At 39.0% G+C, this 19,169-nt stretch overlaps 1 protein-coding gene across 1 annotated transcript in view; it reads right to left on the reverse strand.

The window, feature by feature from the left end:
• LOC116441692 (centromere protein J-like) overlaps positions 1-19,169 on the reverse strand; it is a 38,828-nt gene that overhangs the window by 7,786 nt on the left and 11,873 nt on the right. The window contains exons 4-10 of the mRNA XM_032103883.1: positions 17,224-18,637; positions 15,949-16,072; positions 12,256-12,421; positions 9,852-10,067; positions 6,074-6,302; positions 4,963-5,018; positions 252-410 (exon numbers count right to left, since the gene is read on the reverse strand). Of these exons, the coding sequence (XP_031959774.1) occupies positions 252-410; positions 4,963-5,018; positions 6,074-6,302; positions 9,852-10,067; positions 12,256-12,421; positions 15,949-16,072; positions 17,224-18,637 (2,364 nt within the window). The remainder of the gene's footprint in view (positions 1-251; positions 411-4,962; positions 5,019-6,073; positions 6,303-9,851; positions 10,068-12,255; positions 12,422-15,948; positions 16,073-17,223; positions 18,638-19,169) is intronic.

The raw sequence follows: 19,169 nt of genomic DNA on the forward strand, positions 1-19,169 counted from the left end.
CTGAACATTTTCTGAGGCAATGGGGACAGGTTTCAGAGCATACACCCATACTCAGGCCTGCAGGTGTCTAAATATGTATGAATATTCAATGTATGAACAGTCTCTAAGATAATTTCTGACAAAAATTCTGCAGTTCCAGGGAAAGAAGACCAAGCAGCAGCCATGTGGCGATCAGGATCTCAATACAGATTATGAATTATGTCATAAAATGAAAATAAAGGCAATTTAAATAGACCTTGCTACTGACTTACTTTGTCTGGTTCAAAAGGTGTCAGTCTTCCCTGATGAGGAGTCCTCCTGCCAGTTGGTGTCGTGCTTCTACCAATGGAGCAGTTAGATGATTTCTTTTCTTGGTGTTCCTTAGTCACCGATCTCAAAGGATCAGCTTTTTGCACAGAACTATTTATGCCCTAAAAGATGTAAATACATTTGTATTAAGTTAATATATACACCTTCAAATAGTATTAAAAATCCTCCTACAAAGGATTTAACCATCATTAAGTGGTTAAAACTTTCAGAGAAGGTTTAACTGTGTCTGTGGGTGTATGCACAGAGACATGCACAAGGACACACACACATTTTATACATAACTCTGTATTTGGGGCCTTGTTTTGCTTCCCTCATTTCTCTGTGCCTGGACAATGATGCAAGTCAAGGGTAATCCAAGGGGCAAAGTGCGAGGCCAACAGCTGCTGTCAGGCTCTCATCCCTCAGTCTCCCCAGCGTGCCAACAGCAGGAAAGATAATTCTCTCGAGGTTATCACAACTGAGATGAGCTTAGTAAAATATATTGCACAACAGTTCATTTTTACTTGCTGGATGTCCACTCTTTCTATGTTTTGATCTTATACATCTCCATCAATCTAGGCTGACACAAGACTTATAGCACTCTAAGAGAGGTGTGAGCCACAGAAGGGAAATGAGAGGCAAAAAGTTTCAAACAAACTATAGGAGTTATTTAGACTGGAAAGATCAAAAGCACTTCTCCAACTTTTCATGGAGACTTTAGAGAAGAGCACGAGGAAACATAAAATATTCCTGCATGATCACCAGGAGATACATGGGGTTTACAGGATTTACACAATGACTCTCAGGCATTTGCAGTTGCCAAGAAAATATTACATCGGTATGGCAGGAAAACTGAGGCTGTACTCCTCCCTAACCAAAACTTTGAAGTTACTGTACCTAGTGTAGGATTGCCTGTCAATATGAGACAAAGGCATAGTCTCACTGCCCACGTTGCTAAATTGTCCCAGAAATGGTAAGGGATTATGTCACTGTCTATCAGAATTGATAGCAGAAGAATCTCTAAAGCATTGAGCTGATGAATGACTAGAAGCGAGTACATGATGGTAAGAAACAAAGAAACAATCAGAAAAAGTTGGAAATGGCATCAATAACCCTGATTTTGAAATGTCTCACACACTGAAGAATGGCTGTTTGAGAAGATGCATGTAAGTTATTCATGCAAAGAATATATTTGCTATCAGCTTAATTTACTCAAGTTCATGAGCTATTGCTCAAGGGACGTGGGACTAGCAAAGCACAAACGGGATGACTGCACTGCTCCTTCTCTGATAACAACGGACAGTGTTTGACAGCTGTAAACATTTTTGCATGTGATCAATGAAATTTAGGGGATCTGCTGTTGCTGTGATGTCTTATTTATATTAATGAATGACATTACAATTTAATGTATGCTCATAAGGAGGGAGCCAAGAAAGAAATCCTATTGCAACACCAGAAAATTGTAGGATTTTACAATCCTCCAAGCATAAAATGGTTCTCAGCAGGAGAGAAGCAACTGATTAGCTCTTTCAGACAAGGTTGCTAGAATGTACATAAATTAATAGAATTTATTGTTAAAAAGAATATTATTTATATTTTACATTTGGTGATATTTTATGCAGGCAAATTCTCTGGATATGCCTGAGTTCTCCAAACATATTCAGGATTCAAATACAAGTGAGTGGGCAAACTGTCAAAATATGCCTGGGACTTCAGCTTGAGACAAATGATGTAGAACTAAGGACCTTTAAGACTATTTCTGATGAAGAGATATTAGCTCAGAAACTGCAGAGTGATAAAAGGAAAGAGCTCCTAATCCATCATTTCATTTCTAAATATCTCAAGAGTGAAACTGCCAAATGATTTAAAAGAACTTGAAAAGCCATTGGAGCCGTTTCACAGCAGCTCAAACCAGTTTCAGCCCAGATTGCTGGAGTCTCACTCCTTTTCTTCTGTCCCCAGCTACGTGTTTCTGGTCCCTCCTTTATGAGACGTCAGCAGCCATAGAGGGGAATTTACCTGGTTCATTGAGTAGAATCAGGCAGAAATGAACCATTTTTTTGCAGCCTGGTTAGTTTTGAGCCAGCTGGCTCACCATCTTCAGAAGGTGCCAATAGGGCCACAGCAGCTCAAATATTCATCAGCTTCAGTGAGACACTAACATGTGGCAGCATTTGTTTTCCTTGTGGTTTATTACAGAAAGAATGTTGCAATTCAAGCTTTTAAAAAACTTACGTAAGACTTGTAAATAGAAGATACTTCATGGCAAGATGGAGCCAGAGAGAAAGTAGAAGTGTTTCCATGAACACAATGAGATGCATCAGCCAATTCAGTTGAGGGAGCATCCATGCAGAACAGTGTTAGTACTCCAGCTTGTTACACATGCCATTGTAAAAGCCCCTGATTTCATTTTTTATGCATTGCATACATTAGTATACCTATTTTTAAAGCAATAATGTCAAAGGAGTCGAGACGGGCTCACATGAATCACATGTAGTCTCTATTTTCATTCAGAGGAATGTCATTCTAAGAGATCATTTGAAAAATCAGAGCCAACATTGTGTCCCAGGCAACCACTGCAACTTTGCTCTGCACTTTTTAAGAAACTCAAATACTAAGCATTTGGACTAATCACACATGACTAGGTTCTTGATAAAGATTCTCTCAATTCCATCACTTTCATGAACAAAGCCATCAAATTATCTCAATTTTCTTCATTGGAAATATGTGGATGACCAGTAAATGCAGACCCTTGATACAAAGAGGTTGCAGGATTGGAGGAAGAAGCAGCCTCCCAAAATGCACAAGGTAGACAATTTTTTCCGATTTTCACAGAAAATAAAAAAAACTAATCACTTGGTCAGCTGGTGACAACAAAAGAGGTGTATCTTAGTTATGAAGGTTGACTTCATAAAAGAACAGGTACGCAGCTCGCTTTGGATCTTTGTCATGGGAGCTAGCGAAGAACAGTTTGAATTGCCATCAGTGACACTGATGCTGCTCTTGACAAAAGCAGGGATCTCTTGACATTCCTCTAGTCCTACAGATCTGTGCTATCAGGAAGGCAGTGAAGAACAGGAGAACAGAAATATGATGTTCTCCTGGATCTTCATGCTCAACAATAATCAATTACATTTTCTAATGAGCTTTTGCCTCCCAGCTGTTAATACCTACAGTTCTTCAACAAGTTGTCCCAGAAATCTCTCACTTGCCAATTCCCCTGAATAAGGATCTCTTATTATCTTCAAATATCAGTTTGTGTCATGCAGAGTTTGCATTCCCCCTAACAGATGAAAAACCTGAGAAAAAGCAACAAATACTCATGGATAAAGCAGTGAAATTCAAATGCTATGAAAGTCTGTCCACATATTCACAGACCTTCCCTGCTTCAGTTAGTAATTTGTGAGTAAGAACATTCATAGGCAAGGAAATAACTTGCTCAAAGATCATCAAAATCCCTTGCAAGATTAGACAGCAAAATCCATCTAAGAAGATTGGAAGTAAGCACATTTGACCTTGACTGAAGTATTAAGAAATGCTATCAGTATACTTTTCAGCAGAATTCCCTTCCCCTCCTCCCACTTCTGCTCCTGCCATGCAAATGAATTAATCTTTTTTCACAGAAATCATTAAAATCTATCCAGAGCTGCATGTTGGGCAGGAAATGGGCAACTTGTTCTTGCCAATGAGCTGCATTCAGAAAAAGGTTGTTTTCAGAAGATCCGTATTAGTAAATATTAATAATTAATAAATATTAAAAATTTTGGCCCATCTGTTCATTCTTGCATGTTCTAAAAGAATTGCTAATGATGTGCAGTTAAAATGGACATTTTTCTTGTCTCACTAAAGCACAACTTGAACTGGACAGTTCCTCACCAGCTATATCATGTTACAGTACAGAGATCATCCTTAAAAGTATTATAGCATTATTCTAATACTTAGGAGTATTATTATATCTTTTTCAGAGATGCAGAACATCTCTTGGATATGGGGTTTGGTTTTTACTTCATAAAATCATGTCTTCAAAAAAATCTGTATCTTTAACCTGTACTGATCATTATTCAGACTTGCTCGCCAATTGTTTTTGTACATATCCTCAAATTCTATTAGCTTTGACGGAAGTAAGTCAAATGGTAATTATTGTTTTGCCTTCTTGGTTACAGCTGATTAAACTCACCAGTCCAAGCTAGCTTTAACTTATATATGTTATACATGCACATCTTCTTCGAATCCTAGAACCATAGAATATTTTAGGTTGCAAAAGACTCTTAGACAATCAGTTCCAGCCATTGACCAAGAACTGTCAAGTCCACCACTAAATCATGTCCTAAAGTGCCATATCCCCACTTTTTTCAACAGTGCCAAGGATGGTGATTCTACTACCTCCCTGTTCAGCCCATTCCAATGCCTGACAACCTTTCTGTTGCTCACAGTTATGCCATTCACTTTGATGTGTTCCTACACTCAATTTCTCAATTTTGGATAGAAATAGTATCATAGTTGGTTTTATCTATATCCAAAAATTCATAATTATCCAGATTCACAGGATCTATGAGGGAAAGTATCCACTTGCTAACAAAAGAGCTCAAATGCAAAGAAAACACAAGTGAGTCTCCATGTTCAGATCTATCACTAAAACACAGATTTGGAGCTTCTGTTTAATATTCCTTTTACCTGCGACTTCAGTTCTAGAGTCAAATAATTGACAGCCACTCTATTCACTATAAAGTCTATTTGTGCATTCAGATCAGATAAAGAGCATGTGTCTCTGTCAAACCTTTTAGAGTTCACTCAGGACGTCTGGGAACCATGCCCACCAGTCTAGCTCATGCTTGTGCTGCATTCCAGTTGGACTGGATCCAATGCTATCTAGATGGTGAAAGCCCAGATAGCAGCAAGCCCAAAAGTCTGCTGTCCTCAACTTCTCCCTTCTCAAAACTGTTGCTGAAGTCACAATTTTTATTTCACTTGGCTGTGTGCCATAGGAGGAAATTTTCAATACCTCTTTTCATATCTGGCACCATATAGAATTCTCTAAAGTTACTGTCTAGTGACTTTCAAAACACATGCTGTCATGCTCACTATAGTGGAACAGTTTCATCCCTTCTCACCTGATATCTTTTACATTTTATTTCAGTCCCTATAGAGGCAGAGAGCAGATGAATTTCAGTAGAGAGGATGAATTCAGAGAGATTGCACACTTGAACAAAGCACAGATTTCAACCAAATCTGAGCAAAAGTAAGAAAAGGGACTTAAAATATCCAAGGTGCCCATAATATGAAGAAAGAAATACAAAGCCAAGAGAAAGAAAAGCATAAATTGATACTTAGATATCTATATTCTAAACAGTGAGATGTGCTAGAAATGTGGTAAGCTGGCTTTGGAGGAGAAGTCATGGACACACCAGCCAGAAACAAGAATCTCACTTGACATACCGAGTTAACTCGTCACAACTTGTAAAAATCTGAGTGGTTTTCCCACTGAGTTGAGCCAGAAGAAGGACACTGTTACATATTGGTAAGTAAAGCCTTGAATGGCAAAATACTAGATTTGTGGTTTGACAAAGCAAGGGGATTCCCTGTAAAATCAGCCTGTGGAGTAGCAGGTGCAATGAGTTCAGAGCAAACCTGAAAATAACAGACAATTCAGTTAGGTCTAGAAAACGGGGGAAAAAAGTTTTTTCTCCCACTACTGCAAAACCAGAAAAAAATCTAAAAGGAAATTTGTGTAGAATGAGAGAACAAGCAAGAAAACATGACCATGCTTATACACACTTTCATTTGCAGAAGTTTTGATTCCAGGAACATTCTCTTAAATACATATTTGAAACAGTGGGCAAGTGACTACTCGCAATAGGGATGCATACTTTACTATTCACATCTCTAATAAAGTGTTTTTGCAAAGATGTCTTCAGCCCCACATGAGAGATGCTGTGTCTCTTGTGATTATCTCTCCATGAACTTTCTTCTGGTTTGGATGAAGATGCTGTCCCTCGCAGAATAGCTTCTGCAACCTAGTGGAAAGTTAGTTATAAATATGTAATTTTGAGTCACAGCTACTATCATCAAAGAGCCTTCAAAGCCATCTGGCTCAAACTTAAAGCCATTTTCTTTTCATAAAAATGATGATATTTAAACTCAATGAATGAAATTCCACATGTTGTTCTGCTAGGGACTGAAGGTTCCCACTATCAGACAAAAAACTTTGTAGGTACCATCCTAGCATCTTCGTATACACCATCCCATTATGACTCTCACACAACAAAAACATTCAGTGCTTTGGGTAGTGGTTCTACATCAGCAAAGCAGTAGTAATAAAACAGAAATCTGGCCAACAGAAGAAGTAAGTTAGCTTTTCCTTATCCTGGCTTTTATTGGAATTCTTATGTATTTTAATTCTGTACCTGTGACTAATCTTTTTTCTTTCTGACCTTCACAATTTATAAAAGGATGAGCCATATGAGCAGGCAGGTTTGGGAAAAGTAAAAATAAAGTGAAATTTAACTTCAAATTACATTTCCAATGACACTTAAGTGTTAGGTGAAAAATCTCATGAACAAGTACATTGCAATCAAATCAAAAAAAGAGACACAAAACTTCTTCACTCCAATAAAGCAAATGACAGGTTAGTTTGTGGTTCTAACACCTTTTAAAGATACTTTACTAGAAATTAGGTTTGAAAATTAGGGAAATATCTAAGAGTAAATGGCCCAATTTTATTTTTTTCTCGATTCATTCTGTGGAAGTGTAGGATTCATCTCATCAGACTATACCATCTAGGAGACAATTATTTTTTCTAGTTTCCTTGACATACATAGTATGAAACTGATCCCTCAAAGCATGTATTTTTCTCCTTTGAATACACACAGGGAAATGAAATGATCCACTCAACACAAATTTCTTTTTTTGAGTTCTAGTCTGAACCATTTAATTTCACCCAGACTTGCTGTCTCCTGTGTAATAAGTGCGTAACGTTAATTTCCTTTAACTCCCCTACAAGAAGTTACTCAGTTATATACTAAGGGAACAAGTAAAACCCTGCAAGTACATTAAACAAGTGGAATACTGAATGAAAAAATTACAAGGGACTCTAACCTACCATTAAACCATTTTGATTTCCAGAGACCAGCAAAGACATTTACATTAGCCAGCTATATTTTCTACCCTGATTATCCCTCCTGCTCCATCCCAGCATAACTCTTATTCAAGAATCCAACTTGTGCCTCTGTAAGGCAGGCCACTGACAGCGTTTCCTTCTAGAAAGTTTACAGCATAAAATAAGAACTGAAATAAGATTTAATAGAAGGTCCAACTATATTTTTTTCCAGGCTGAAGAGATGTTTTATTAAAGAGGTAAATGGCACTATATATATAAAGAGCAGAATTATTTTCAAGAGGCTTTAGGTGGCTAATTTAGGCCACTGAAAGTAAAGTAAATTTACTGAAAGTAAATTACTTATTGTCATGGGTTAGCCAGCATAGTCCTGGAAGTGATGTTCTTGCAAAAGGGTGCTTACAGCTTCCTCTGTGACCTAACAGTGATGCCATGAAGATTTTTTGCCTTTTCTTTTATACCCCTGTTATACCTTTTTACAACTTCTGTATTCCTAGTGCTTTTTGCCTACATTCTTGGACTTGTTTGTCAAGCTAAGAGACTAAACATTTTAGAAGCTTCATAGCTAGGGATCAGTGTGCCCCAGACCCCAAGGTCCTCTCCAGAACACATTCTGTAAACCAAGATAGAACCATCCAGGGGAAGGTTCCTTGGGAAGGGGGGCTCACTTGAGCCTCTCATTGGGGAATCTTTGATAGATATGCTAATTAGTAAAACTTATAATGTTATACCCAATGTTGGTGGACACATAGACTCGGCGGGGGGCATCTCGATGCATATGACCTGGACGTGTACACCTAAGGATCCTTAAAAATAAACACCAAGGTAAAATCCCTTTTCCCCTTCTAACCATGTATGACTCTTGATTTTAAGACCAGGAAAAGGCATCAACAGAACCTATCAGCTGGCCAGTTTGAATATGAACAATTCTTTGATCCACTTAAAATTTTGATGGCCTCTGTAGTCCACATTTAAGAATGGACAAAGCCCGGGGGAGCTCTGTCTCGTTTCCGGTGCTGGGACATGTAGCTGCAGGGCCCGTATGGGGCCCACAGGGCCGGGCCAGGAACTGATGGGCCCTGTTCCACCCACGGCCCCCCCAGCCCTGCTACATGCAGATGGGCCACTCCCCCTCTCCAGTGCAGATGAAGATGAAGATTCAGCTGAAGCTGCCCACTGTCCGGCAAAGATCATGTGACCAACAGCAATAAGCAAAATTCCAGCTGCAAGGCCCGGGTGAGATTAACCTTTTTAGTGTGGTAAATTCCCTCTAGAACAGATGGAGCCTGCACACATTAAGTAAAGAAAGAAGAGCTGAAAACCTGAAGGAGAAGAAAGAGGAGATGCTTAAAGCTGAAATTCTGTTGTAAAGCTGTGATCTATCAGAGTACCCATTGTAATTTCATTAAAGCATGGGGGGTGGAGCGTTCAACTTGTACTTGTGAGCAAAAGCACCTATGCTGAAACAAGCAAATGCTGAAGCAGCTGTGATTTGAAGAGAAATTTGAACAGGGAGAGGTGGAAGCAATGAGGACTCTTGCTCCAACTGGAAGGAGAAGACCTCTGTTCCTAGAGATATTCCCAGAGATAGTCTTAGAGATGAAGATGCTTTTTTCTCCCAGGAAAGGAGGAGGGCCTCTATTCTCAGAGATGGAAATGCTCCCAGAGATGGGTGAAGAGAACTTTTGTTTCTGAATGGCTCAACCTTAAAATGGTACCCCAATAGCTCAAGATTGGACCCTTGAAAGCAGTTGTGGGAAAAGCTGCAAGTCGTGGGAAGGGACTCACATGCGAGCAGAGAACCAACCTGGGCGGCTGTCTCGTGATACTGAAGCCATGAGAGAATTTCTTGTGGAGATGTCTCCATAGCATGGGCAAGAGAGACTCCTCTCCCTAAATGAACTGAACAGGGTTATTATGGAAGTGATAAACAGACTGAACATCTCAAGGGTTGTCTTTTTACAGTGGGAGAAGGGAGAAAGGTGGGGGGAGGAGAAGAGTTCTGAAGGTGTGGTATGACTTTATTTTTTTTTCTTTCTTTTAGGTCTATTAATAAACTTCTACATATTCTGTCAAGTTTTGTGCCTGCTTTGCATTTCTCCTAATTCTTATCTCACAGAAGGTAAACAGTAATGAGTATTTTTGACCAAACCACTACACTTATCCAAACTCTCTTTCTAGTTAGTGGAGGGAGATATCTGACCTGACACAAGTGTCTAAGATGGGCTGGTTATATCATCTGGTAAAGCTGCCCACCTCATGGATAAATAAGGCTGGGTGGAGTAGGACCACACAAAGAGTGTATGTTAAAATGGCTTACTATTGAGCTGACTTTCCCTGCTTCAGGCTAAGCATGGCGGGATGGAGGAACAGTATTCACACATGACAGCTCCAAAGAAAAACTACTGAATTTTTCAAACCGTATTAAGCAGAAAATATCTTCCAGTACCGGGGTCTCTGATTTTCTGTCCATGAAGTTCATAGCTTTAGGGTTTTTTTCTGCTTTCCATCTCTGATGTTCTGAAACTCTGAGCTCATCTCGAAGCTCCATGTTCTGCCTGGTCAGCAACTCAACCTGGTCTCTCAGTTTGCTGTAGGCAGCACGCCAGTAGGACTCAGTTCTCTTGAACTCCTCCTGCAGTCCAGCAATCTGCTGTTTTAATATCTATCAGTAAAAAAAGAAAGTGTGCCATGTCACTGCGTGCTCTGAGCTAGGCATGCCCACCTTACATATCCAGAAGCAAGCATGGAGCCTTCTGTTCTGCTTAAAGGTTTACAGTTTTAAGTTATGCAATTTGAAAACATTTGAAATTATTTCAACAATGAAAGAAAACCCCCCCAAACAATAAAAAAACACTGCCTTGGAAAATCCTATATTTAAAACAAACCAATTGTTACACAATGAGCAGAGAGAAGTCCGTGCTGAAGAAAATCAGGAAATTCAAACTAATCACGCAAATAATCAGCATTAAATGTAAATGCTTTTAAGAAAAGGCTAGAATACAAGGTATATTTTAATGACAAGAATGTCAGTTAATCAGATCTTCATGTGGTGAAAAGGGCACAAGAATAGTTAGATCCTTCTTACAAAGAGGAGGGGATTGCAAAGACATAATTTTCAACTGAATTGAAAATGAAAGTAATGAAATTTGGAGAGGACATTTCCATATACATCCATCTCTATTATTTTTGCCTTCTCCCTTCTTCCCTCACCCATGCTGATGCAAACACTGAGTCCTTTTCTTTCAGGCCACTCATGCTGGATACTGCAAACAGAATACTGGTGGAGTTGAGCTAGAAATGTGCAGTTTGCTCGGTAGTCAACCAATTGCCACATGCAACCCTTTCTCACTTTCCCTTCACCTGTGTGTCTGCCCACTTGTTTCCTGATCACATTCCAGAGCTGTGCCTGCTCTGAATTTGGCAGATTTGCCAGCCATTTTCAAGAAGCAGCAGACTTCAGAATTTGGGAGTTACAGAGATAAATAACTTCAAAAGTATTTTGGTTTTGTTTTGTGGAAAATTAAATTTTTGAACCTGCTCTCATTAAGTTTTTCAGGTGGGAACAAAAGATTAAAACAATTCTATTAAATTTCATCTCTAGAGCTAGGCATAGTCAAGAAAGGCAATTATTCCCTGGCATAAATTCCAATTATTATTTTGTTTAATCCCAGGTGGAAAGAAAGCTGATATTTTAAAATATTGTTCAGAGAATACCTTCAAAATACTTTTAATTAAAATACTAAAATAGCCTCACTGAAACATTTCCTGCTGTAAATATTGCCTCTAGAGAAATATGAAACATAAAGAGAGAAAATATTCACTATGTGTATGGTCCAGAAATATGTATCTCAAAAGTATACAGATGAAAAATAAAGTATAGAAATTTTGAACAAAGTACTGTGTTGCCAGTTTTAATTGTCCTGAAACTTTTCTGATCATGAAATTAATTTAAATTGTCAGTGTGCTGTCAAATATATCAGTTTGGCTTACACATTCTTTTGCAGCAGAACATTGCTCCAGACATTTCTGAGCTTTACCATTGCCTATTCTTCTACTCTATAAAAATATATCTTTTAGCTGCCCCATCTCTGTTATTGGTTTCACATGGCATTTTTTTGTCTGTTTGTCAGTGATTCTTTTAGAAAATTGCCCCTTAGGTCATATTACGTCTAGCTGTTTTCAATAATGTTTTCGATAATGGCCACAGATAATCAGAGATGACTTTATCACTAACAAGTCTGAAATAGAGGATTCAAAGAGATAGAATCCCCTAAAGGAACTTATAAGAAACCATGATAAACAACTTGGGAATGCTATTAGGCAAGTTAGAGTGTTAGACACAGAGCTAGATACCATCAAAATACCTCAAAGCCAAAGATCAGGGTAGTTTAAAGAAAAAAAATAATAACAAATACCCAGCACAGGGACAAGAATAGAGAATGGTGGCCATTAACTGTGTTTCCCTTGGCACAATGAGTCCTAATACTAATAAGTTGGAAAGTTCACTATGCAGGACTTGGAAATTTTTCAAGAGTCAGCTCAGTTGAGCAAATCAGTACAAGGAAGTATGAGGAACATGGGAATATTTTAACTTCAAAAAATGGTAGGCACTACCTAATTTCTTTTCTTATACAAAAAAAAAAAAAAGGAATGTACATTTAAAACACAAACCAAAGCAGTATCTTATTAAAATTAAACTCTTCACTGTATATCTAACTGTCCTAAAGAAGTAGCATGAATAATTTACCATGTGTGGCAAATGGGAAGATTCAGGTAAAAACATAGGATGTCTGCATGAAAGGATTTTAATTGATGAGAACTGCATATTTATTCTAGAGAAGACAACTTACTTGCATTTCTTCTGACTTCACATGTTCTCCAGTGACTCTAGCTGCTCCTTTGAACTTGTTCTGGGCAATTTTTTCTTTCTGCAGTGGGTGAGCTTGATCTCTACTGTATTCCAAAGGGTGAGCCAATTCCTGTCTCCTGACAGTCTCGAGCTGGTCTATTCGTGTTCTGTTCATAAGGTAAGCAAAGAGTATGAAATTGGCATACGAGACTGTAATGAAGGACTGTCCTCAGATATACTTTCTTTGGGCATGATCTTTGGAGGGCTTGGGCATGTCCCTCATATGCTGATACTGCTGGGAGTGGCAACAAGTTATCAGCACTTGTCAAAATTAAGGTACTTCCTCAGTGGGAACACTCATGTATGCGTTCAGCTGCAACATTTTTTCTATTTAGCTGCTGGAAACAATTCTAATTGAAATTTTTGACAATACAATGACCATGAACTTAGAGGCTTTTAAACACATTTTGTATTCAGATAGCTAAATTAGGGCAGACCTGCAGAAGGCAGAGCTTGTTACCTGTCAGTGTATCTGTGAAGCCCTGCAATCATGCAAGGCTGGGGACTGAGCTGTGTTTTCATCAGCCCAGTCATTACTACAAATCAAATTACCCATGGACCTGAATGAAACGGGATAAAGAATTTACCTTCCACAGGTAAATACGCTCCAAGAGTTAAATGTGGGTGTTCAGAAGAGATTTTTCCTTTGAACTCAATGTCTCAAGACATGACTGATCTGGAAGTGCACTTCTCACTCAGAAGAGTACAAATCTTTACATATCCTCCGAGTTTATTAATATACTAGGATCTAACTTCTTAGTTTATTTTTAATCTGACATGAAATCATTTGCTAGCTTCCTGCTAACAAGTAAAAAGTGAGCTTCCAGCTCCCTTTATGACCTACAGCCACCATCTGTCCTTCATTATTACTTGAAAAGCAACATGAACTACGGGAGGCAGCCGTGACCTCATGTTCCCCTCTCAGTAATGGAGTTTAGCACCTCAGGAGCAAAATGTGGAAGTTCTCACAGAGACTAAGAGAAAAACAAACTCCCTATATCCTTCTGTTCTTTATCATTCGTTACCTACTTTTATTGTTGTTTTCTATTCTAAATAAGCTTGGCTAATATTCTGGTTAAAAGCATGCTAGAGAAAGCCTTAGTGACAGCCAATATAAGTATTAATTCTCCTCAAAATAATCAAATTGAATGAGCAAATAGAGCCCCTGTGTGATTATGTCCAGCCTACCACTCCTCCATACCCAGACCAGTTACTCTGAAATACAATGCCCTACAACAAAAGCAAGATGCAAGATCTATGTATAGCATTTTCCACTGAAGACTGAACAGAACCGTGTTAAGTCAAGGCTAGAAAACAAACCCTGCCCTGAGGAAACACAGTAACCAAGGATACCAGGAGCACTTAAGGATACTTCTTTGGAGCCTCTGTCAAACAGTTCATAACCCAGCTATAAATTACAAATAGGAGCTAAGTGCAGAATGCAGATAGAAAATACATTAAAAGAGGCTAAGCACTTGGCACAAATGGAAATTCTTGCTTGCATGCCAGGCACACATCTGCATGAGGCAAATTGAGGCAGGGCTGTCTGTAAGGCAAAAACATACATGAAGCAAAATGTTTTTTCCAAGAAAAGGGTTTTCAGCAAGATGCAGGTGGGAAAAAATAAACCAACCATCAACACATTGTTGCTGTTGGTTCAAAAAGTGTGCATATTCCACACTAAAAGGAAATTGTGCATTAAAAATTGCAAACAAGCCACCTTGTGGAAGGAGCAAGCAAATAACCATCAGAGAATCCTCTGGCTCATGCCAAGTGCCAGCTACAGGGGTGGAGCCATGGGCTGATGCCTTGAACACTCTCCAGGTGCTGTTAAGCACCAGATACACACAACACACTACATCCCAACTGGTTTTCTTCTTGCTTATATTATTTGTGCCTGGAAAGGTCTGAAAACCAAGTGCTTGGAAACAAAAGAATGAACAGATTTGGGCAGGTTTGAGCATGTCACGCTGCTCAGAAAAGGGCTTTGATTGTTTCCAGCGAGCACAAGTTGTCACATGGCACAAGTGAACTGCTATCAATGGGCAGTCATCTTGTGATCCTAACAAGATGTTACTGATTTAAAAATGCAAAGCAGATTCTCAGATTGCATAAATCAGCACAGAGCTGACACAGCTGGGGAGGATAAGCTGCCTTTTGCAATTAGCTTTAGCTTATAAGTTAGAAAAAGTGAGTGAAAAGATGTACACATTATACTGGGCAGGCATTTTTGGGTAAACACCTGTGTGGAAATGCTAGGGGCTACTATGGCTAATGACATGAATAAATCGATGGCAAGCTCTTTTAAAAATATGCATTATTTTGAAAAAGTCAAAGTAATTGCATCTGTAAGGCAGCACTGCCAGCAGGCAGAGAATACAGTGCTGGCAGAATTTGGCACTGCAGTAATTCTGCACCAGTACATTACTCCACAGTCAAAATTTACACCAGTAAAAGTAAAAGCAGCACCTAATTTCATTAGTAGTTTCATGAACTTCCAAATCCCACAAATACTCACATCTGGAACACCTATTAGAGTCAGCCAGAGATCAGAGATCCAAGAAGGATCTTTAACAAAACCATTTATTTTTAAGATGGTGAAAACATTTTGCTAGAAGACAGCTATAGGAGAAAATGATACAAACTGATAAATGCAAAATAGCCTTTTGCACTATTCCTGTGGTCTTTGAAATTAAGAGGAATGGACAAGTAGATCTGAAAAATAATTTCTTACTTTGCTTTATATATCAAAAAATCAAAATCAATAAACTATGTCAATTTTGCACCAGTTAAGAACTAGGTTTGAAATGTAAAGAGGGAAAGAATCTCTCCTGTGTTTACAGTAGATAGCACCTACTAATTTCTAACAGATTTCATCACATTAAAAATTCGTATTTGATTTGATTGTAAGCAACCTCAATTTTTATTAGAGGCATTTTCATAGCCTAAAATTAATTATAGTTGTGAAGGCACTTCCATTACAAATCCCATAGTTCCAAAATTATTCATTGCAGCGATTTTGTGTTAAGAAAGTATTTTTCTTCTATGAAGATGTAAACAAAAAAAAACCAAACTAAAACTTTGACAGCGTTTAATAATTACGAATTACAAATTACAAAAGCAACTGTCTTGAATTTTCAACTTCTTAATTTATATGATAACAAATACATTCTCAGTCTAGTCTAAAGATTAGTATTCCTGACATAAGAATGCTGTCGGCATTGATGTATAATCTACACTTTTTATTAACCTCAGAAATATGTGCTACCCTGTTGTGAATGTGAGAAGTTTATCCTTTACTTAATCAGTGGCCTGATCAAATTTTAAAAAAATTAGCCTGAGTTCCTACTGCTTTCACTGTAATCCAAAGATATTCAGCAAATTATGAGAAGCATTTGGTGCTACTCAGATTTAGACCCAAACTGCATCAGTGTTTTGAGAGCTGGCCTACTTCAGTGACGTGCTTTACTTCTAATCTAGATGGCTAAATAAGTGTTTCAGTTCAGAAACAACAGAAATGCCAGTGGAAAGAACTTAGCTGGTAAGTAAGAATTTAGCAGCCTGATTTTAAGGAAGCTAAAAGAAATATTTTCCTCACTGCACACAGATCAGTTTCTTGTGTATGCAGATTTACCTGCAAAAATGCATTGCTTCCTCATGTTCCTCTTTCACCATGGTCAGTGAAGGGGTTCCTCTGCGGTATACGTCAATCTCTAATCCTCTGCTAAGGATAGTCTGGGATTCTTCTGGACAGGTATCTGTGATAGTACACAGAACTTGGTGAATATTTATGAACCCTCATTATGTATTTAAAACCACAGACTGCATAAGTGCATTTATTGCTTAATGTATCAGAAGGAATTAATGTATTTTGCCTAATTATGCAAGTATTCCATTCCCAGCAAAGGTCTTAGTAGTGCAATCCAAGCCCTACAAATCAAGTAAATGAAAGAGATTTCGGGGTATATTTGTGTCAGTAGCTGAATTCCTCTTTAGGAATGTGAATGCCATCTGATGGTTCAACCTTAGCATGAGCATAACTTTCAAAGAGGACTCAGGAACCCTTTTGTAGCAGCAGTCTGACACAGACTAGAGTGTGCTTCTAGATTGTGACAGAGCAATTGAGAGCTATCAGAAGCGAGTATTTCTGCCCTGGTGATTATTGCAGACAGGAAAACTTATTTTGACTGATATTATGTAAAGAGAAAGCCAATGGTTTGGGATGAGGAGTCAATGTGTGGGAAGTCCTTCAGCGGAAATCAAGAAAAGTCAAGAACTTGTTCAATAAAAAGGACTAAAGCCTGCTGAAGCAGGATGCCACTTCATGACCAGAAGTAAGATCACTGAGCCAAAAGACAAGAAACATTGATTGACCAAAGAGCTGGGACCACATTAAGGCAAAACTGAGTGAAGACATTCTTAGGAAATTTTAATTTGCCACTGAGCGGAGGTTGTCTGTGCCTTAGGAGAAAAACATGCAAATTTGAGAGATTAATTTGCCCACTTTTTAAAAAGTCACATATGTTATCTCTGTGGAATTTAAATAGAAAATGGGAATATGTCACTGTCAAGGGATGAGTCATACCTAAGCTACAGGGAATTCTATCCCTGACTACAGAGATTCATTGAATATCGCAGCCATCTCATGGGATCTAAAGTCTGCACCTGATAGTGTACCTCAAACAACAGACTTAGGAAGAATGACTCGTGGTGATAGAGAACCAAGAAAAACAAGGGGCTTGCAGATGTATCTCTTCCCTCTTCTCTGTTTTTTCCAGTTTAGGCCTGAGAAATACTGACAGAGGTGGGCATATAGCTAGGGAGCACAGGCAGAAGGAGTCATAAATCCAAGATAAAAATTTTTCCCCAGTGAAAAATAAACATAAATCAACACTTGCGTAGCTCTTACCGGATGTGTCTGCAATCATGTTTTTTTGTAGTTCTTCCACTTCAGGGCTTTCTTTAATCTTGAAAGCAGGAATCTCATGAGCCTCTCTTGAAGATGGCAGATGTAGGCTTTTAACATTGCTAGTCCTGTTCCCATTCTTTGACTCAGGCTCATGCTCTCTCCTTTTCAATCTTGTGAGCTGAAATAGGGACTGACGAAAAGAAGAGCGAGCCTTGCTCCCTTTCAGACTGACAGCTCCAGTACTAGAATCACTGCTGCTTGTGCTGCAGGAGAGATCTTGTTGACCTGAAATTGCTTGAATATCTTGTTTTCTTGGTGGTGATCTGCTGTATTTCCTCAGAGAGATTTTTTCTGTTCCACTGGGTTCATCACTAGCATAATCACCATCAGAAAGATCCAAATGCCTGTCAGCGTGATCCACTCCCTGAGGCACATGCTGGGAGGGATATTGAGCATGGTGAGATTTGGGGTCATTATTACTTTTTGGGGGTAAGCAGTTTGACTCACAGGAGAAAGATGCAACTTGCCATTTGGAGGCAACTGTTCCCCTCCTTTGCCACTCTTGCTGCAAGGCTGAGCTTCCCTTCTCCACAGCCTCAGGTGAGCTACATGTAATTTTTATTATTTTATCATTGACCACCTTAAACCCAGTATGGATTTGCCTCTTGCTTTCCAAGTTCTGGCTGTCCACAACTTCCTGTGGGCATACCTGAACCCAGTTCTGACCCTGTGTGAATGCAGGACCTGCACTCCACTCTGCCTCCTTGATGTGATCTGTATCTAAACCCTGGAGTGGATAATGCCTCTGTAGGACTTCCAAGGGGGTTTTTGCTCCCTCTATGAGATGCCCTTTCAGAGGCTGATCCACCCTACCTAGGTCCTTTTGCAGAGTACCCTCCACAGCTCTTCCAGCAGTTTTGCCTACTTGTTCTAAAGGACCCATGTGATGAGTCTCCAGTTCCTCTCCTACTTGTAGGTTTGTGTCTGTTGCTGTTTTGGGACGTGGTTGCAGGATTTCAGGCCATCTTCTCTGCGGTGTGTCACCAAGATTTTCCTTTAAGTCTTTATCTCCCCCAATCACTTCTTTTTCTTCTGCACTTTGCTCAACTACTTTTGCTTCACAGTCAGTCTTAACCTTCATCTCCCTCTCAGCTAAAGCACAGTCTGGCTTTTTTTCATGTGTATCCATCTGCATGGAGCTACTGACCTGCAAATTTAGCTGAGAGCATTCTCCTGGCTGTAGTATGCCTCTGTTCACTTGGCCAGACTGGGAGAAATGACCCCAGAAATTCAAACCAGCTCTTCTGGCATTCTTGCTGTCCTCTTTTACAGGCCTCTGCTTAATTTTTTTGAGCCTTGCTATGCCCTCTCTTCGTTTCAGAAAAACCTTTCGAGGTGTTATTTTTGGCTTGCCCTGGAAAAAAATAAATAAATCCTGACAGTCACAGCCTGAGAATTGTTCTGCAGAAAGGAAGATATTTACAATAACTGAAAAAACTGAGACACCAGAAGTCTTAAAGACACTGGGTATGGATAACTGAGTACATAAGAAACAGCCCTGAGATTACAGGGAAGGTGCAAGAATTTTTAGAAGCAGTCGCTGTGTGATGCCTCCATTCATTCATTCATTAGTAGAGTCAAAGGGTTAAGATGGTGCTAAATGTCTGTATGACAGAAGATGGGAAAAGTTCTATCCTTCTTTGTTTTCAGGGCAAATCCAAGTAGTTTTTACAATGTGACACAAAAATATGTAACTGCATCAGTATGAGATGCTATTTTACCAAGGAGACATAGAGAAAATTTCTGAGTGATGAAATATGCATCTTCCAAGTCACCAAGCCGAACCAAATGCTGAGTCTGACACCTAGAGGTGTCAGGCATAAGCTCATCTCAAACTGTACCCACGGCAAAAAGCAGAAGACTCTCACTATAATTGGCCCTTGTAT

The sequence above is a fragment of the Corvus moneduloides genome, chromosome 3 (genome assembly GCF_009650955.1).
Source record: "Corvus moneduloides isolate bCorMon1 chromosome 3, bCorMon1.pri, whole genome shotgun sequence".
Taxonomy (NCBI): Eukaryota; Metazoa; Chordata; class Aves; order Passeriformes; family Corvidae; genus Corvus; species Corvus moneduloides.